We start from the raw sequence: 19,639 nt of genomic DNA, 5'->3' as shown, positions 1-19,639 counted from the left end.
TCTTTCAAAATGCTTTTGGATTCTGGGATTTAAAAAACCTCCATATGTAGAAATTATAAATATGGCTTATAAAACCAGATTATATTCTCCTTAGTAAAACCTAGGAATGCTGACTAGTCTGATTGAGTTGGAAAGGGTGATCTGCAATGCTGATTTTCAATAAAATTACTTGCTTTTGTTTGCAGACTTTATTCCTAACAATTTACAGGTTTTCTAAGGGAATATTTAAAATTCTGAAGTATAGATTTAGAAATAATTTCAAAATACTTTTTGCTTTAAGGATTTTGTTTTAGAGACCACAGTTTTTCCTTAAATACAAATGCCTTGTATATTCTTATATGAACCCAATATAATTTGTTGCCTAAAACAGAGCCTTTCAGAAAAATAATTTTTTCTGTGACTCTAAGATAAGACAATGCAGTAGATCTTTCTCTGCTTGGTTTCTGAGATGTTTTAATGTCTTGAGTAAGTGTGTAGTATTTTTGTGATAATGAGATAAAGCAGTAAGTAGTAGTTTAAAATCAGTATGACTTGGCAATGTTTTCTGAGAATGAATTTTGAAATTCAGGTTTGAAAATTGAAATTTGAAAATTCAGTTGGGATAGAACCTTAATTGTTCTTTCCTTAGGGCTGTCAGTGAATGGTTGAAGTTTATTGTGGTAAATGTTATTAATAATATCCAGGTCTTTAATAGGTTAGCTTATGTTGCTGTTGAGTTTGGATGAAAATACTTGTTACATGTTTTTGATGGGGCTGCTGAGTGACTTTTTCAGAGTACTAAAGCAGTTGTTGACTGACTTTAAAACTGATTTAATGGGTCCATCCTTGTGCCTTTAATAGAGGCCAGATTGGTTTCTCTGATGCTTTAATCTCTTGAGTAAGTGTGTAGTATTTTGGTACTCATGAGATAGAGCAGCAAGTAGTAGTTTAAAATCAATATGACTTGGCAATGTTTTCTGAGAATGAATTTTGAAATTTCAGGTTGCTGGTGTGTGTGCTTCACTTTTGGGATAGAACCTTTATTGTTCTGTCAGTGAATGGTTGAAGTTCACTGTGGTAAATGTTATTAATAATATCCAGATCTTTAATAGGTTAGCTTATGTTGCTGTTGAGTTTGGAGGAAAGGGTGGGTGAAAATACTTGAATTTGATGGGGCAGGGTTATCTTTTTATACTAAAAACTATATGTATTTATTTACAATAATTTTCTAATACCTATCACTTATGTTTGTCTCTAAGCTAATCTAAAAGTGCCACTATTACAGCAGAAGATGGAGGACAAGAAAAAGGAGAAGGGACACACTTAGATTCTTCTATCTTGCTTCTTGAACTTCTATTCTAAAAACTTTAAAATTCTACTTTTTCACATTGTGATAAATTCAGAATCATTCTATTCAGACTTTTTTGGTTGCAACTTTTTGCACAAAGCTGGTAATTGTTTCTGTGGGTTAAAATCAAAGGCTCAGGTGGTTTTGAGAAGCATTTTGTGGCTTGGTTGGCCATTGCAGTTCTGTCCAGGCTGGCTCATGGTGCACTTTGCTGAGCTGTGTTATGGTACCTTGAGCACAGAATTTCTTATAATTACCCTTTTAACCCCTTTTACAACATAACAACAAACTATCAGTACATGCTTAACAATTATCAACTATTTTACAACAGTTTCCAGCCTATTTTTAACACAGTGATGAGAGTAAACACCTTGTTGGTACTCACTGATCCTGCTGGGAGCTGATGTTTATTCATATTTTTATTTATATTTCTTGAGTTTGTTGGACTTTGTATACCAAAAGTTGAACCCTGAGTTTACTGTTACAGTTACTTCTGTTCTTACAATGTTTCATTTTAGGTACAAAGAAAACTAGTGGCTGCGCACAAGACTCTGTTCAGTATTAATTTTATTTATTTTCGAACACAATTAATCTTCCTTTCCACATGAATTCACTGTTAACAAAATAAGTAATGTGGAAGAGTGAAAAAATACCAAACTGCAGGTATAAAATTTTAATATGAAGTGTATATTTTAAATTAATAGCTTTAAAAATACTTCTAAAAGCTTTTGGTTTACTACAAATTTAATTTCTCACCTAATTCTGTTTTATGCTCAAGTGATAATTGGTAGTTGAAGGAATATGGAGTTAGTAGAGTCTGTTAGGAATCTGCAAAAACTGATTTGTATGAAAGTTTAACTACATCAGTTTATTAAGATGTGTTGTCATCTCCTAAGAAATACCATTGAGAGGTTGGGATGCAACCTGTTGTATAAAAGTTGAATAAAATATTTACATATATATATAATATTTATTTATTTATAAAAATATCATTAGTTTCAAAAATTCCTTTTTAACTATTAATTCTTAGCAAAGTATTTTGAATTAGTATATAAAAAGAAGAAAAGTGTATTTTTACACCTTAAATGAAACAAAATAAGAATTTTCAATTTTTTTGAGTAATTTGTTTAATAACTGGGCTAAGAAAATTCAGCTTAGAGGAAATTTTTACCTCGACTTTTAGGACTTTTGGGACTTTTCTTTTAACTCTGCAGCCCATCACTTTACTGTTATTTACTTGTCTCAGATTCTCCATGTTTAGTGTGGATAGTGATGGTGTTCAGTGTTTATTTCTGTATGAAAAGGCTTTAAATCCTTATTATATAAGGATTTATAATATATATATAAATCTGTATATCTGGATTTTTGGGCTGGAAATGAAGTGTCAGAGGACTTTCCTGGACTCTTTTCCAGATTTGTGGTCAGAAGTGTTCATGAGGACAGCAATGATCTTTGGTGAGAGGGAGGAGAAAAGGTAGAAATGGGCAGGGAAACAGTGACAACAAAATTCATATCACAGCCTGGTGATCCTCAGGCTGTGTCCATAAGAGCTTCTGGCTTTTCTTATCTCTGTCAGTAATTGTATAAAAAATTGGTGTATAAAAATCTAGACATTTGATACTAAAGGTAAGTTTGGTTTCATCCCAGGAAATTACTTGACACTTCTCCTGCTACACAAATTATTTCATTTATAAAATGAAGTTGCATGGGTTTTATCCCAATGAGCATTGCTGAGTTTTCCCTGATGTTCAGGCTCAGTTGTACAGATGTTTTTGCTGACTCCAATTCTGAAATAAGTTAGAAGTCAGTAATAATCCATTCCAAAAGGTATGCTGTTCTTTGCCTGTGTACAAGCTGCTCAGATGGAGCTCCTTATCCATAACTGGCAAAATTTAATCCCTCAGAATCAGTTGCAAAACTGGAGCTGAAATAGAGATGTTTCAGCTCTTTGTAGTATGAGAACACCAGGACAAAAGGAGTTAATCCTGGAAGAGGTGTCTACAACAGAAATATAATTTTCAAGGATGTTTTTCCTTTTCTTATGGATTTCTTAAGCAGTGGAACATTTGAATGGTGCTTGGCAGTGTTGGCACTTTTGCACAGCATTAAAAATTCTTTCAGTGCAAAGGTAGAGGGATTATATGAAATTTATTTGGAGTAGATTTTGCTTGAATTTATTTTAAATTAAATGTTAGTACTTATGCAGAGTACTTAGTAAAAAATTGAGTTGATCATTGTTATAGTAGGAGAACTAAAGGCAGGAAGAAATAGCAGGGCTTGAATAAAGTGCTTTAAGTTTTAACTTTGAAAAATGGGGGATGGTAATTTATTGAAAATTCTGTGTGACAATGGGTCTGAAAGTGTTTTGGGCCTAATTTGCAAAAAAAGCTGTTTTGTGTACATTAACAAAGAAAGGAAGTGAGTTGATCTCAACCCTTAGATATGGCATCATTCTGTTTAGTTTTCCCTCAAGTTGTGAATTTCCAAACCTGATGCCTACTTGAACTAGGAATTTTTGTCAGATACCTTTTGAAATCTCTAAAAAGGAATTCAGAATTCATTCATGTAATAAAATACCTCAATACACTCAATTTAAGGAATATTTTCCTGTTTCTAATGCAGAAGAGTAGAGACTGTACATGCATTTTTTAAATTTGAAAAACATGTAAGTCCTTCCATAATGCTTTGATATAAAATTGTAGAGAGATCTGACTTCTAAGTCATTGAAATATTCAATCTTGAGCAAACTGACTTACTTTAAAAAACAAATGGAACTATCTTACCTGAGCATATCTGTTACATCATCATTTAAAGTAGGAAAAAGATTAATGCTAGATAACCTTGAGATTATTCAGACACATTTAAGCTGTGATAACAAAACTGCAGCTTGGAGCAGATTTTTTCTAAAACAAAATGCTCTTTTTTTACAGATAATTTAGGAAGAGAAACCACAGCTCTGTGTACTTTCAGTTCAATGTGAATTTGTACATGGGCACATGTTACAATTGTCTGTTTTTCTTTTTAGGGTTCATGTAATCAAAGGAGTTTTTGTTGTGTGTATCTTTTCAGAACACAACAGGAATTCAAAATGAATCAGGTGAGTAGACATGTAAGACTTTATCAAAATACTTTGAACAGTTAATTATTAATAAGAAAAGTAAATCATCCACTAAGAAATGGTCTTTAAAATCTTCAGTCTTATTAAATTTCATCTTTGTCCGTTCTGCAGTGTTTATGCTTGTGAGATGTCTGTTACTTCATGGATTTGAGGTTTTTGTGAATTCCCTTTAGCAGTGTGTAAGTTACTACTCCTGGCACCTCTTCTCATAACACTGCTCCAGAAAATTCTATTTTCTCCTGAACCTGCACGTAACAATCCAGTTCCTTAAAAAAGTGGCTTGAAAATTGAAGGCTTCCATTTTTAAAAATCCATTTATAATCACAATCCTTATTCAAATGTGCAGAAAACAGTCTGCCATAAATGGATTGATTGGGAAATGTCAGACTTTTCTGGAATGTGAAGTGTTTCTCCTGGAAGCAAGTGGAAATATTGAGAAAGCACATTTCCTTTGTGGAGCAGCCCTTTGGTGTGGGGAGTCACGAGTGTCCTGACTGGAGGGGGTTCTTCTAACCAGCACCAACTGTGCAGCATTTTATTCTGCATTTGTTTATCCAAACAGCAATTGTCCATCAGTTTGTCTCACACACATTTGTGTTACTTACTTACAGAAAAAATACATGTTAATTCAAATTTTTCTCACAAATCCTCCTCCCTCTGGCTGATCTCACTGATATTATTCCATAGGATATCACACTGCACTAAAGCCATTTTTACTTTGCTGAAAAAGTCAGCCATGAACTTTATGAGTCAGAAACAACCACAGCACAAAATGTATAAAATGCTCTGTGTACTTCAATGCCTGTGGTTAATATGTGCTTTTATTATCCTTATTTGATCAGCATAGGCTGAGTGCAGTTAGCATTTGCTGAAGTATTTTATCTGTCAAGTCATAGAGATATATGCATAAATAATTACAACATGGAATGGGTTGGTGAGATGTTTCCTGTTGCTTTTTTTCCTCTGATTTAAAGTAAAAAGTAACAATTGTATATGCAAAATATATGGCTTTTAATATAATGTATATAGAAAATAATTACCTTTTTAATATATACAAAATTGTACCTATTAAAAACGTAAAAATCTAAATGTAATCTCTACCAGTGTTGAAATATGTATTGTGAAAAAACAAACTTGTATTATATCTATAGACAAATATTAATTGTATATATATAATAGAAATATATATAATAGAAATATAAAATAGAAATAAAATAAAATACAAATATGAATTATATATATAATAGAAATATATAATAGAAATATAAAATAGAAATAAAATAAAATACAAATATGAATTATATATAATAGAAATATATAATAGAAATATAAAATAGAAATAATAAAATACAAATATGAATTATATATATATAAATAGGAATATATAAAATAGAAATAAAATACAAATATGAATTATATATATAATAGAAATATATATATAATAGAAATATAAAATAGAAATAAAATAAAATACAAATATGGATTTGTGTGGTGTCTTTTCTTGTCATTTCATTCACTGTTGGCAAGTGTAGTGCCAGGTCTGTATTAGAAATGTTTTTGTCTGATGCCAAACATCTTTCAAGTGGTTCATTCTCATATTTCTTTCATTCTGCTTGTCTCTGCTTTTGGTGTGACTTTGATGACCATGAAACTAACTGGGCTGGTGTTCATTTGGTTTATATGATAAATCTGTTAGTTTTGTGGTTTATCCCACAGAAATCTTGAAGTGGTGAAGGAAAACCTTTTCTTAAATTCTTTGATATGGCCTTCTTGTTGTAAGGAGAAGAAAGATTAAAAAAACCCCCATCTGTTGTTGGAGTTATGTTTTTGGGTTTCTTGGAAGATTGCTGTCTCAGGATAGGCAGTCCTCTTTTGAAAGGATTTATTAGTTCATCAGAATAGCTGAATAATTTATTTTTAAAACCCCAAGCAAACGTGGGTTTTTTCATCATTTTTTTTCATCATTTCCTGATGAGACAGAAAGTGCCTGCTAATTTGTGTAAAGATTCCACCACAGAATATCTTTCATGGTCACTTCAGACTAGAGACCACTGCTTATGTGTGTGTCCATGCTTAGTAGCTCTGACAGAGCTGGGAGGAGCTAGAATAAAACTAGGCAGACCATCAGGAAACCAGACAGTGGACAAGCTAACCATACTGTTATAATGCAATAGAATTAATAGGTTATGTGCCCTCAAAGTTCTTTACTTTGAACACAAGCAATTTAGAGCAGTAAAAGCTCAAATTCAGAGAACACTGATCCTGATGAAAAATTTACAGTTTAGGATCTTGTTGCATCCTCTGTGTTTTCTTAACATTAGAATTTTACTTCCATGTGCTTGGGAAATATATTATCTTGAAAAAACATTATCTCAGACTGCAGTAAGACACAGTAGGAGGAATTTGGGTTCTGCTGGGAAAACAGCAAGGCAGTGACTTAAAAAATGCTGAATGCAAAGGACATCTGCACTTGTTCCGAAACTTCCTCCCCTCATTCCTTCTGAATTTTTCGATGATTATTTCAAATATTTCCAATACATCTCAAATTTTCAAGCACATGAATTGTGTGAAATTGTGCAAAGAAGGGTTCCCAGGTCAGGTAGAGACCTGTCTGCCTTCCTGTGCTGGCTGGCACAGCTACCCTTCCTCAAATACCTCTCTTAACTCCTCTGCCATCTCCTCCCTCCTTCCCTCCCTCCCTCTTCAGTGGCATCCTTTCCTTTATCTTCTCATTTATCCTAATCCTGTTTCCACCCTGCCATGGCACTCACTGGCTGCCATTCATGGCACTGTTCAGGATTCTTTCCTTTTCACTCTGATCTTTCATCACCTGTAAGTATCTTGTTGCAGGTGCCTTTTCTACTCTGTTTAAATACTGTTTGTGTCATTATAGACTAATCTGTGGCTGGTTCATGAGCACAATGGTACTGAAAGTGGTGTGAAAATTTGCTTATTGTGTTAAAAAGTACTGTCAGAGTGTCTGGACTCTGGGTTTGATTCAAACAGGAAAAGTTTGTTTCAGTTAAGGCACCACTTCACGATCCTTTGGCATTGTCCTAAAGTCACTTCATGCTGGTTGATTTAAATGCTAGAATGTAATTTTCTGATGAACTTCAGAGTAAGAAGCTTAAAAGTGAAATAAGCTTCAGGTGTTATTGTGTTCAAAATTGCAGCCTTGGAGGGAATGGAAAATACTGTGTTAGGGCTTCAGATAAATGCAAAAGTTGGCTGTAGGACATGCACAAGTGCACTACCCTTATCAAGGGGTGAATTTTGTAAACAGAAAAATAAATTTAAATGTGGTTGTGAAGTCTTGGTAGAAAAGTGATTGAAATGCATTATTTCTTTTTGGTAGACAGACATTGCTTGGGGACAAGTTGTGATCTAGAAAAAGTTTCAAGTAGCTACATCTAAATTGCAAATAAAAAGAGATTGCACTGATTTGACTGAACAAAATTGTTTATTTTACTGTTTAGAATTTGATTGCTTATGACCATTCATTTGAGGTGTGAAGTGTATTGTTGTGCAAAGGCCATACCCAGTTTTCTGGCACTTGTGAGATCCATTAATGTGACAAGTGTTGGATGAATCTGAGTGTTGTGTTCTTTGAAAGTCCTGCTAATCTCTGATTTATGCAGGTAGATGCACAATAAAATTCTGATTGTATACTGCTCCATACAAATACACCTCTTAAATGGTAGAGCAGTTCAGGGATATTTGCAGTTAAAATGTGTGACTATTAAGGAATATACAGAAAATCAAAGATTTCTCACAGTGCTGTACACTTCTGTCTGAATAAGCTGAGTCTGTTATGATAGGTTAAAATTTATTTGCAGGGTTGAGATTTGAGACTTTGAACTGCTCATCAAAACACCAAAACTAACACTCTGCAAAGAAACCAAGCCCCCAAATGAAACCCAGCCAAAAATCCATCCTGCTTTTAGCTTAAAACTGGAAGTGCATCATTCTGAGAGCTGTCAGCCCCCCTCTTCTATTTCTGTGTATAACTTGTTAGAAACCACTGGGAAAAATAGCTTTGTTTCTCCCCTGAGGAAATCCTGGGGTAATGTTCTGGGAAGATTTTTAGGTTTCTTTGATATGCATGTTTCTTTTTCAGCTGAGACATGGCTCCTTGCATATCAGTTCAAGGCAAACATATGTCTGAAATCAGGCTGCTTTCATCAGGATTTTTCCTTTTGGGTTGTTAGAAGAGCAAAATAAAGCTTTGCTCTGCTTTGAATAGACTTCAGCTATTCTAACTATTGAAGAAGTATTTATCCCTGGTGTCTCCACTCTTGGATGGGAGGGGATTTCTGGCATTCTCTCCCTTCCATGGTTTCCAGTTTGGGGGTCTTTCTCCCCTCCAAATAGCTCTCTGTGCAGCTGTTCAGGTTTATGAAGGCAGCACTAGAATAACCTTGCTCTCACTCCACTTTTATAATTTTCCTCATTGTTGCAATTAAAACTGGCAGAAGATTTGTTCTTTTAACTCCAACTCCACTCAGCAAATTGGGTTCTCAAATAAAGTGAAAATTATTGCCATAGCAGCACCGTGACAAAGACTGGGTGTTGAGGAGAAAGGGCTGAGAAGCTTTATTTTGCTTTAGAGAGAAAAAAATGAAATTTGATAGCATATTGAGAAGCTATTTTAAAATATATTTCCAGAACCTTTCAATGTATTTCAAAAGTACTCTTGAATACTACTCAGTATTTTATTCAGTAGGTGAAAATTTCTATTGTATCTCTGCTTTATGGTTATAGGTAAAAGCCAGAATAATTTCCATAAAATTTTAAGTTTATTTGGAAAAATTTCTGAGTTTAATTTCTTCCTAAAAATGGGTTCAGAGGTCAAGTATAACATCCTTAATATTAGAGTTGTTCCTGCCCTTGCCAGCAGTGTTTGTTCCTGACCAGAATGATTAGAGTTCCATTTCAGAGGGCAGGGAGTTGTTTTAGGGCATGTGGTTCAATAAAGGCTTAAATTTCACCATGCACAGTTCATTTGGAATATGGACAGATTTTATAGGAAACTTTGCCTTCTTGTAACTTTGAAATTCTGGTAATTTCTATCAGAAATAGTGTTGTGTTAATTCTAAGTGGGTAATAGGGAGCAGGTTGTTTTATGATGAGTGTGAGTAATAATAGTATGGATAAAATTATAAAAATAATATTGAACCTTGGAGGCTCCATAAAATGGAACTAATCACTTACTGGACAGTAAATAATTTATGAGCTTTATATTGCCAATCAAACTTTAATATAAAATATTTTAAAACTTCTTGTATTAATTATAAGCTGCTGACTAAAGTTCTGACGTGTTGCTTGATGTAGGAAATATGAGTAACATTTATGATACTGAAATAATTACTACTAAAATCCTTTTATTCTCTGTTGCAGAGCAGTAAACTTGACATGCACATGGTTCAGTCACCAAGAACTGCAGTGACAGGAGAAGGGGAATGGCTTCATGCAGGCAGGGAGTGGCTTTAGGAAGGGTTTGGCTGTGAGGGTGGTGAGCCCAGAGAAGCTGTGGAGATCCCATCCCTGGAGGTGCCCAGGTTGGACACTGGGGCTTGGAGCAGCCTGGGACAGTGGAAGGTGTCCCTGCCATGGCAGGGGTGGCACTGGGTGGCCTTCAGAGATAGGATGTCCCCACTCCAGGGAGGAATTTCCACCACACATCAAGAAGGGGTGTGTCAGAAGACCCTGCTCACAAGTGGGGCTCAGTTTTTCTAGGATGAAAAAAGTGCTGGATAGTGGAAGGTGTCCCTGCCATGGCAGGGATGGCACTGGGTGGCCTTCAGAGATGGGATGTCCCCATTCCAAGGAGGAATCTCCACCACACTGCAAGGAGGGGTGTGTCAAAGATCCTGTTCACAAGTGGGGCATGACTTTCCTAGGATGAGAAAAGTGCTGGGCTGTCAGAGAAGTGTCCTCAGGCAGCTTTAGGCAGGTTATCAGCAGTATCCCTTGTGTGTTCCTTTATGGGGTGTTTTGTCAGCTCTGCCACATCTCCTCACCCTTAAAGGGATGTTGAACTTTGGGATTGGTGAGTCTGCCTGATTTTAGGATTATTCAACACCAAAAGCAGCGTGACCCCACCCCCTCCATTCAGCACTGACAGCTTTGCAAGGAGAGCATTTTGTTACCCTGTTCCAGACAGAACCTCCTTCTGCTGTAGTGAGTGGGTGGTGTATCCCCAGTGCAGGTTCTGGAGTGGTTAATTTACTGCAGCACACTCACTTCAATCAGCAGAGCCAGGGACTTTTCAGATTTTTTACTGTATGCACTTCTTGGAACTTTGAGTTTGATTTTCTCTTTAAGTTACTTTTCAATCTTTCTCACAAGTGGCACTTTGTCACATAAGGCAAGATAAGAAACTATTTTGGATTGCTTTTGGGGGACTGGTTAGGTTGAGCATGCCTGGAAGCCATTCTTTGAAAAAGGGAAATAAATGATTGCTAATACATGTGAAATCATCCTCAGCACGGTGAGTTTGGAAATTTTACTTTCATTGCAAGTCAGAAGGTTTTGAAGTTCCTGTGGGTTGATCACCTGCTGTGTAGCTGTTCTGCCTCTTAATGGTGGTTGCCTTTTTGACTTGTAGAACACAAGTGACTCCCCTGTTGCTGTGGAGACCTTGGATGATGTTCCTGAGCACGTGCTCAGGGGCCTTCCTGAGGATGTGAGGCTCTTCCCATCTGCTGTTGACAAGACTCGGCTTGGTGAGTGCTGCAGCTGTGAGAAGAGAATGAAGATTTTCAGTGACTCACATAAATTTGAGTTGCTGTGAAAGCCTGGTGCCCTCCTGTGCTGGGTAGAGATAATGTCTGGTGTATTTGAGTGGACAGCTCCCCAGTCCAAGACAGACACATCTAATAATCTTAAAAATATGAATTCTGAATAGATTTGCTTAGATTAGTTTTAACTCCTGTTACTTGTCTCCTCAGGTGTCTGGGCAACAAAATCAATTTTGAAAGGCAAGAAGTTTGGACCATTTGTTGGTGACAAGAAAAAAAGATCTCAAGTTAAGAGCAATGTGTACATGTGGGAGGTAAGAAACAGCTTGTAAATGGGAAAATGTGCTTGTCACCAGGTCAATATTTTTTATTTAGCTTTTAATTTTCCAGATATTTTAGAAATAAACTTGATATAAGGTAATTGCCATCTGTCGCTGCCATTACTAATGGTTATTTATAGACACTTGGATAGAACAACTATTCTGAATTACAGAGTTTTATAAACCATTGGCATTGTTTGAAATTGTTGTATTTCTTGCATGCTGTGTGTGGATCACAGTTGCCCTTAAGAGTTTGTTGCTGATCTTTTCTTTGTTGGCTTCAACCCTGAGTGCAACTGAGTGCTGTCAACTGCTTATGAAATCAGGGAAATTAGGAGGTTGTGGAATCTCTAAAGGAGGCCACATCACTCCTCATTTAGCTCTTTGAAGACCAGCTTTTGGAGTTTTTGTAAGAGTTCTCAAGTGTTGCAGTGTTTCTTGTGCTGGGCTTGCCTTGTCTGGGCAGCTGAACAGCTCTGGAAGCTCCACTGTAAAATATATGTAAATAAATTTATATTTCAAAATATAAATGCCATAATCTGGAGCTGAATCCCTTTTACAGTCTCTTTAAGGCAGTTCATAACCACTTCCAAAGATTCTTCAGTCTTTCTGAAGACAGACACAGGACATGGTTTTAGCAAAGTGAATAGTCAAGGAGGGGAGGGGTTGAGGAATAGAATGTTCTGGAACATGGAGCACTGATAATGGTCATCCATCCTTCTGTCCCCTTGTCTGCAAAAATGGAATTCCCTGAAACACTAAAAACATACACAGAGCTTAGAGTTAACCTCTATCAGAGGAATTGATTTACAACATTGCCATAAATGCAAATTACCCTTTAAAAAGGCAATGCAATTTTCAAGTATAATGTTTGTTGTACTGAGCTCATGCTATCACAAACTCCACTGCACAAGGTATCTCCAGTTTTGATCTGTTACAGGAACATTTGCTGAGATGAAATCAGTCAAGTAAATTATTGACCTTACAATTGTGTTTCTCAGTGCTGGATGCTGAATGTTCATGGTGGATATTTTTACAATTTGTTTTTACAATGCAGGGGATAATGAAAACCCTTGTTAGATTCCAGATTAATTGTGTGTTGTTTTAATAGTGATTTTAGAGTTAGAAAAAGGCAGCTAAAATGAGACTGCAACAGTTGGTCTCACATGCTGATACCTGAAACCAGTCCAGAATCTGAACTGGTAGAAAATATGGTTTGTAGAAGGATGGTGATGTGTAGGAGCAGCTCAGACACTCAACTTGAGGAACAGCCTTTTCCACAAGTGTTCCATTTGCTTCTTTAGTCAAATTAACCTGAATTTAAAAATAAGGCTTCAAAAACTGGCATCTCCAGTCAATTTTAATGGTGTTGAACTGTCATACCAGAGGCTCATTGTGAGAAATACAAGTTGTGTGTGTCAGTATTCCTCTGTATCTGAGGAGAGAACATATTTTCCTTTTCTACTGGTGAAAAGCCACAGTTGGGAAAGTGAGAACAAGTGTCTGAAAAGGGAGGGAAATGCTGTTCAGAATCACTGGCACAGCTGTGCTGAGTGGGTTTTATTGTAGTACAGGAATCACTTCAAGACAGTGTTATGGAGAGGAGTTGGAGCTATTTTCCTTCTCACAGTGCACAAGGCCTTTAAACAATGTTCTGTAAGTGAGACTGTAATATTCTGTAAATTAGAAAAGCAAAAAAGTATTTTGGTTTATGGAAAACCCATAATAATATAAAAACAGAGTACAGTTATACATACATATATCTATAAATATATATATAAAAGTAATCAATAACTACATTTAGACATATTTTCCATATCTGTTTAGCTCTCCCACAGTATTGGAAAGTAATTGTAAATATTGCATATGTAATTTTTAGTATAAAAAGATAACACTGCCCAGGGGCAGGCAGGGTGCCTCTGACTGTCCTGCTGGATGGACCTCGGCAGGGCAGGAGAAAGAATTTTAATAATAATAAGATGCAATAAACAACTTTGAGACCAAGAAATGAAGAGCTCTGACTCCTTCTTCGACTGCCAGACTGGGAAAAGAGACTTTGTGACACATCTGGGGGCCTCTGTGACCAACTAGAGATCCTGAGAGTTGCCTTTAAAGTTTTTCAAGATATTTACATTCACTTAACAGGCACATTCACCGCCCATTGGTCATAAGAAAGAAACAAAGTTCTCAATAGGTGAACAAGGAGCCACATCATTCTGTGAGCCAGCTAAAGTCTGGATCTTTTAATTTTCTCTCCTTCCATCACATTGTCATGGGGACAGCCTTGGTGTCCTCGAGAGAGATACGGGGCTTTCCTTATCTTCAAGAACAGCACAAAATGCCTTCCCTACACCTGAGAGGGAAGGATTCAGAGAATGCCACATTTCAGTGCTGTGGTGTGAGCAGGTGTCCCTGTGCCTTCCCACAGGTGTATTACCCCAACCTGGGCTGGATGTGTGTGGATGCCACCGACCCAGAGAAGGGCAACTGGCTGCGCTACATCAACTGGGCGCGCTCGGGGAAGGAGCAGAACCTCTTCCCCCTGGAGATCAACAGGACCATTTACTACAAGAGCTTAAAGGTACCACTGCCTGAACAGCTGCTGCTTTGTTTGGTGTCTTTTATTAATAATACTTTTTATTCTGCTTCATTAAAAAACTTTTTTTAAACTATTTTAACTATTATATATATAATATATATAATATATATAATATATATTATATATATTATATATATTTATACACTATTTTTAATATATATATAATAAATATATATATTATATACTGCTATTATATATATACTATTATATATATAATATATATATAATATATATATAATATATATTTTATCTATAATAGTATATATAATAGCATATATTATAGTGTGTATATATATGTGTGTGTATACACACATATATATACACACTATTATATATGCTATTATATATACTATTATATATAATATATATTATATATACATTATATGTATTATATATACATTATAAATATAATATAATATAATATAATATAATATAATATAATATAATATAATATAATATAATATAATATAATATAATATAATATAATATAATATAATATAATACGATACAATATAATGCGATACAATACAATATAATACAATATAATACAATATAATACAATATAATATAATATAATATGGTATAATATAATATAATATAACATAGTATAACATAAATGATATAAAATATATAAATATATAATGTGTATAATATATATGATATGTATCATATATAATATATTATATGTATAATATATAATATATTATATGTATAATATATAATATATATAAATATATATTATATATTTATATTAATATATATAAATATATATTATATATTTATATTAAAGAGTTTGAAACATTTTATATATACTATATATAAAAATATATAGTATAGAAAATATGCATAATATATAATTTATATTAAATATATAAATTTATAATATATCTATAAATATATATAAATAATATAAATATATTAAAATATATATATAATATGTATATTTGTATTAAACAGAGTTTGAAACGTTTTATGGAACATATTTAAAACACTGCAAATGCTACACATCATTGGTATAAATCCTTATCTGCCAATACATTTGACATCATTAAATTCTTATCTGCCAATACATTTGACATCAGATTTACTGTTAAACTACTGGGTGTTTCAACACTAAGTCTGTCTTATTGAGTAATGATTTGCTGTAGCACCAAATTTGATGCACACTAGAGCAATAAACTATACAGTATATAAAATATTTTTCTGTTTTTATAGATACCAAGACTCCTGCTGAGGATGTTTTTGCAGGAATTATTTTTATCGTCTGTGCATTGTTTGACAAAGTTTGGCTGTCAAGACACTTCTGTGGGTAGCTCCATGAAACCATTTCTCATGGTTTTATACCATTTTGGTTTTGTTCAGAGAGTGAGGGGAAGGCAGGGAAAAGGGTGTAATTCCTGGAGCGTTTTTTCTCCCAAATCAAGAAAAAAAATGGTTTAACTATAATGGTGGAGCATGTTAAGAATATTGTAGCTCAAAAGTATTTCTTGAATCCCTGATCAAGACCTCCTAGCAGCGAGTGTGTGTAGCTTGACTTTATTTAAAATACTTTTGGGTGTTCTAAACATTTTCTGAACTTTGTATTCAAGTAGAGGTTCACTATTGCCAGCCAGACTGGTGGCTTCTCTGCAGTGTTATTCACAGAGACATACTCCAAATATGACCCTGTAGCCAGCCTTGATTTCTCCAGACACTTTAGCTTGGATTTCTTCTCCCTTTGCCCACAATTCCACTAGCTCATTAATAGAGGTGTGTCTTTGGAGTCACTCTAACATTTTAAATTTCTGCAATGTTTCAGTCCTGGCAGAGACAAGCATTCACATATTTAAAATTTGTTTATTTGATGGATGATAGTGCACTTCAGAAAATAACTGTAATGCTAAAAGAGGCTGAGCACTGCTGACAGAATAACAAATACCTTGTCTCAGCACTGGAATATCCTTTTGTTCCTTTGACTGTTGTCTCTTGCAATTTGATGAATTTTATCCCAGTCACACCTTACTGCTAACTGAGACAAAGGAAGGCACATAATAAAGAACATCTTAAATGTCTTTATCTTTGCATATAATGTTAGCATCTCTACACTGCCATTTCAAACTGCTGTAAATTTACCAGCCCAGATAGGAACACATGGTTCTTTCCTGATCTTTATCATAATTCATAAATTATGGGGAGTTCCACTTGCTGAAAAATAAACAGCCCAGGTTTTATTTACCCCCAAAGGAGAATTCAAGTGGCTTGTGTGTAATTTTGTTCTACTTTACCTTGAAGCATTGAAAGTAAAGTCATGAGGTCTTATTTTTCCTGAGGTTTCCTTTACAGAATCACAAGGTTGGAAGATCATCAAGTCCAACCCAGCCCCAACACCTCAACTAAACTTTGGCACCCAATGCCACATCCAGGCTTTGTTAAACACCCCCAGGGATGGTGACTCCACCATCTCCTCAGGCAGAACTTTATCAGTACTTTATTTAGCTTTTTGTAGGTTTTTAATTTGTAAATTAAACAGGCTGATTTCCAGGCCTCATTGCTGAAATAACAAAGTCCAGATTTGCTTGGTGCAGAACCTCAGAACTGTAGAGCTTTAACTTCCCAGTTCCCTGCTCTCAATGAATAGTCATGGAATAGAACTTGTGATTGAGCACAAGCAAATGTTTTTCTCTTCCATCTTCATCTTTGCTGAAGGGCTGAGGGTGTTTTTGAGCTGCTTTGCATCTGCTTTTCCCAGGATTGCTGGGTGAGAGCTGTGAGGAGCAGCTTAAACTCGTGATGCAGTTTCAGCTCTTCCTGCCCCTGCTCATGGGAGGAGCTCTCTCTCTGGTGCTGTTCTGCAAAAATTCCAGTTCTGAAAGTTCTAGAAAAAGTAAAATACAGTGAAAACTCAGTTTCAAAAAGTCTTCTGAAGAAGCTTGGCTATGAAACTGTCCCTGATTAAAATGAAATTAATTTGCTTGTGGAAGATTGTTTTGCCCAACAGGTTTACAACACCTCAAGATCCTCCCTGTTACATGGGAGAGAGCAACAAAATGTTGGGTTGTAGAGTGTGAAATTCACTCAGGTAAATGTCAGACTGCTCACTTGGGTTATGTTTGGTGAGATGAGGCCACACCCAGGTGCAGAAGCACAACAGCACAGTAAAATGCTGTGTCTGGGGTGAAAAATAGAAACTCTGATGAGGTTGGGCAGGCAAATGCCTGTCTCAGTCTGTACAAGGCACATTAGAGTGCTTGAATGTGCACAATTAATTGTGCTGAAACCTCTAACTTGTTGGGATATTACTCTTGAAAATAACAAATTTTGAACTTACTATAAAGGAAATACGCAGATTAAGGACAATTAAATGTTGCAGCTAAAACAAAAAGCACAAAAAAGTGTGTGGGGATTATTAACCTAATCAACCTTCCCAAAATTCATCCCTTTTTTAGCCAGGCTGTCCCAGTGTGACACTGCTGCACCAAGGGTCTGTAGGGAATAGTTTGGAGGAGGTTGGGCTGTGGAGTTGCCACCAGGAGGAAAAGTGGTGGCACAAGTGGCACTTGCTCAGTGCAGTCCTGCTCTATGAGGGAGCAGCTTTAATTGTCTGATTTTGAAGCTGCTGCATCTCATTTTAGAACTACAAGGCTACAGGGCTTAATTGAGATTCTACAGCAGTCACAATAAAACTAAATTCATCAAGTTCAATGTTAGCTCCAGCCATGCAGCCAACAAATTACTGTTCATTACCACCCTGTGTTTGCATTGCCTGAAAACTCCTCCAGATCTTTGTGTTTTTTTAGATGATAAAGGTTTTTTTGCATCAGACAACACTGCTGCTCACCACCTCCAAGGCCATGCAAATAATTTTGCCTCTATTTATCCTATCAGGCCTCTGGAACTGAAGGAAGCCAAGCCATAGGCTTTGCTTGTGTTATAACTTACTCTTTTCTTGCTTGTTGGGATCTTGCACCTCTTGTTGTTCCAGTGTCTGGGGGTATGATGATAATTATCACCTTTATCATGTGCTGTGAGACCCACTAAAAATGGGCTGTAGAAGAAAGAAATCCTCATTTTCTTCTTGCTACAAAATTCCCCTTTGGCTTCAGGCTGGAAATAACAATCTGAGGACAACCTTGGCTCTGATGTAATGACTGAAAATAGGATTTGGTCTCCGCCAGCCCCGTGTTCATTCATTAACCCTGAAAAAGGAGAATTGAAGTTAAAGCATTTAAATTTTTCTTGGTTTTGGGTAAAATGCTTCAGGAAATGGAGAAACAATGAGGAAGATTTAAAAAATTAAAATCTTCAGTCTGCCACCTTGGGGACTTACTAGTTTGAGTCTGATATTTTAAGGAGTGTGGGAAATGAACTGATCAATAAAGTTTCTTTTGTTGGCAGTGCTGGGAGTATGAGTAGCATTTGCAGTGATGCCCATTGGACTAATTTAGTCTGTGATTTTTTAAAAATTTGATTAAAAAGAATAGAAATAATTTGGAATGGCAAGCAAAGCTTTGATTTTTGTGTTGAAGTGTATTTATTAAACATGTTCTAATTATCTGTATTCCCATTAACCCACTGTGACAGTCTTTTCCTGGATCTTTAGAATTTGTTCCAGATCCCAGCTGTAGTGGCTGCCTGAGCAGTAAATTATTATTATATTATAATTAATTAATGTTATTTAAAGCTTTGTATAAGGTGGGTATGTTTGTCCCAACATGGCTGCTCTCTGGAAAGAATTAGCAATGTATGTATATATATATTTTTTTTAAACAATATATATATATTTTTTTAAACAATATATTTATATATAATATCCAGAGCAGGGAGCACTAGGATTTCAATCAGTGTCCCTATTTTAGGCAAAACCACAATTTGGGACATTACAGCTGGAAAGTTCATGCTAAAAATAATAATAACAACAACAACTTTGTATTAATTATTAATACAAAGAGTATATTAATAATTAACTATAGTAATATTAACTAAAACTGTATTAATATTACCTCTGTATTGTCAGGAACTGTAGTTGGGCCAAAGATCAATGGATACAAATAGAAAGAGGGGAAGTTTGGGTTTGATGATTTTTGGGTTTTTTTGAGATTTTGTCTTTTTTTCCGATTTTGACTTTTTTTGTGATTTTTTTTCTAGTCTTTTATTTTTTGACATTTTCAGGGTTTATCTTTTATTTCAGTGTTTCTCTGATCTTTTGTCACTTTTCTGGAGTTTTTCTGTGTTTTCCTGTGAATTTTTTGGGGGTGATTTTTTAATGATATTTTGTGTTCTGGGGGTTGTGTGTGTGTTACAGTCTGTGAGGAGGTTTTGGGGTTTTTTTGGGGGGTGTTTTGGGGGTGTTTCAGTGCTTTTCTGTGTGTGTGTTACAGTCCATGATGAGTTTTTGGGTTGTTTCTGGCTGTTTTGTGTGTTGGTGCTGTTCTGTGTGTGTGTGTGAGGTTTTGGGTTGGTTTTGGGGTGTTTTTGGCTGTTTTGGGTGCTGTTCCGTGTGTGTGTTACAGTCCATGATGAGTTTTTGGGTTGTTTCTGGCTGTTTTGTGTGTTGGT

General features: G+C 35.3%; 1 protein-coding gene across 1 annotated transcript in view; it reads left to right on the top strand.

The window, feature by feature from the left end:
• The window catches only part of PRDM2 (PR/SET domain 2), a 60,760-nt gene that overhangs the window by 3,176 nt on the left and 37,945 nt on the right, over window positions 1–19,639 (top strand). Inside the window, exons 2-5 of the mRNA XM_059487363.1 lie at window positions 4,353–4,424; window positions 11,053–11,170; window positions 11,396–11,499; window positions 13,934–14,086. Coding sequence (XP_059343346.1) covers window positions 4,416–4,424; window positions 11,053–11,170; window positions 11,396–11,499; window positions 13,934–14,086 — 384 coding nt within the window. The 5' untranslated portion in view covers window positions 4,353–4,415. The remainder of the gene's footprint in view (window positions 1–4,352; window positions 4,425–11,052; window positions 11,171–11,395; window positions 11,500–13,933; window positions 14,087–19,639) is intronic.

Source organism: Ammospiza nelsoni, chromosome 22, assembly GCF_027579445.1.
Source record: "Ammospiza nelsoni isolate bAmmNel1 chromosome 22, bAmmNel1.pri, whole genome shotgun sequence".
Classification (NCBI taxonomy): domain Eukaryota; kingdom Metazoa; phylum Chordata; class Aves; order Passeriformes; family Passerellidae; genus Ammospiza; species Ammospiza nelsoni.
This window is presented reverse-complemented; position numbering and strand designations above follow the sequence as displayed.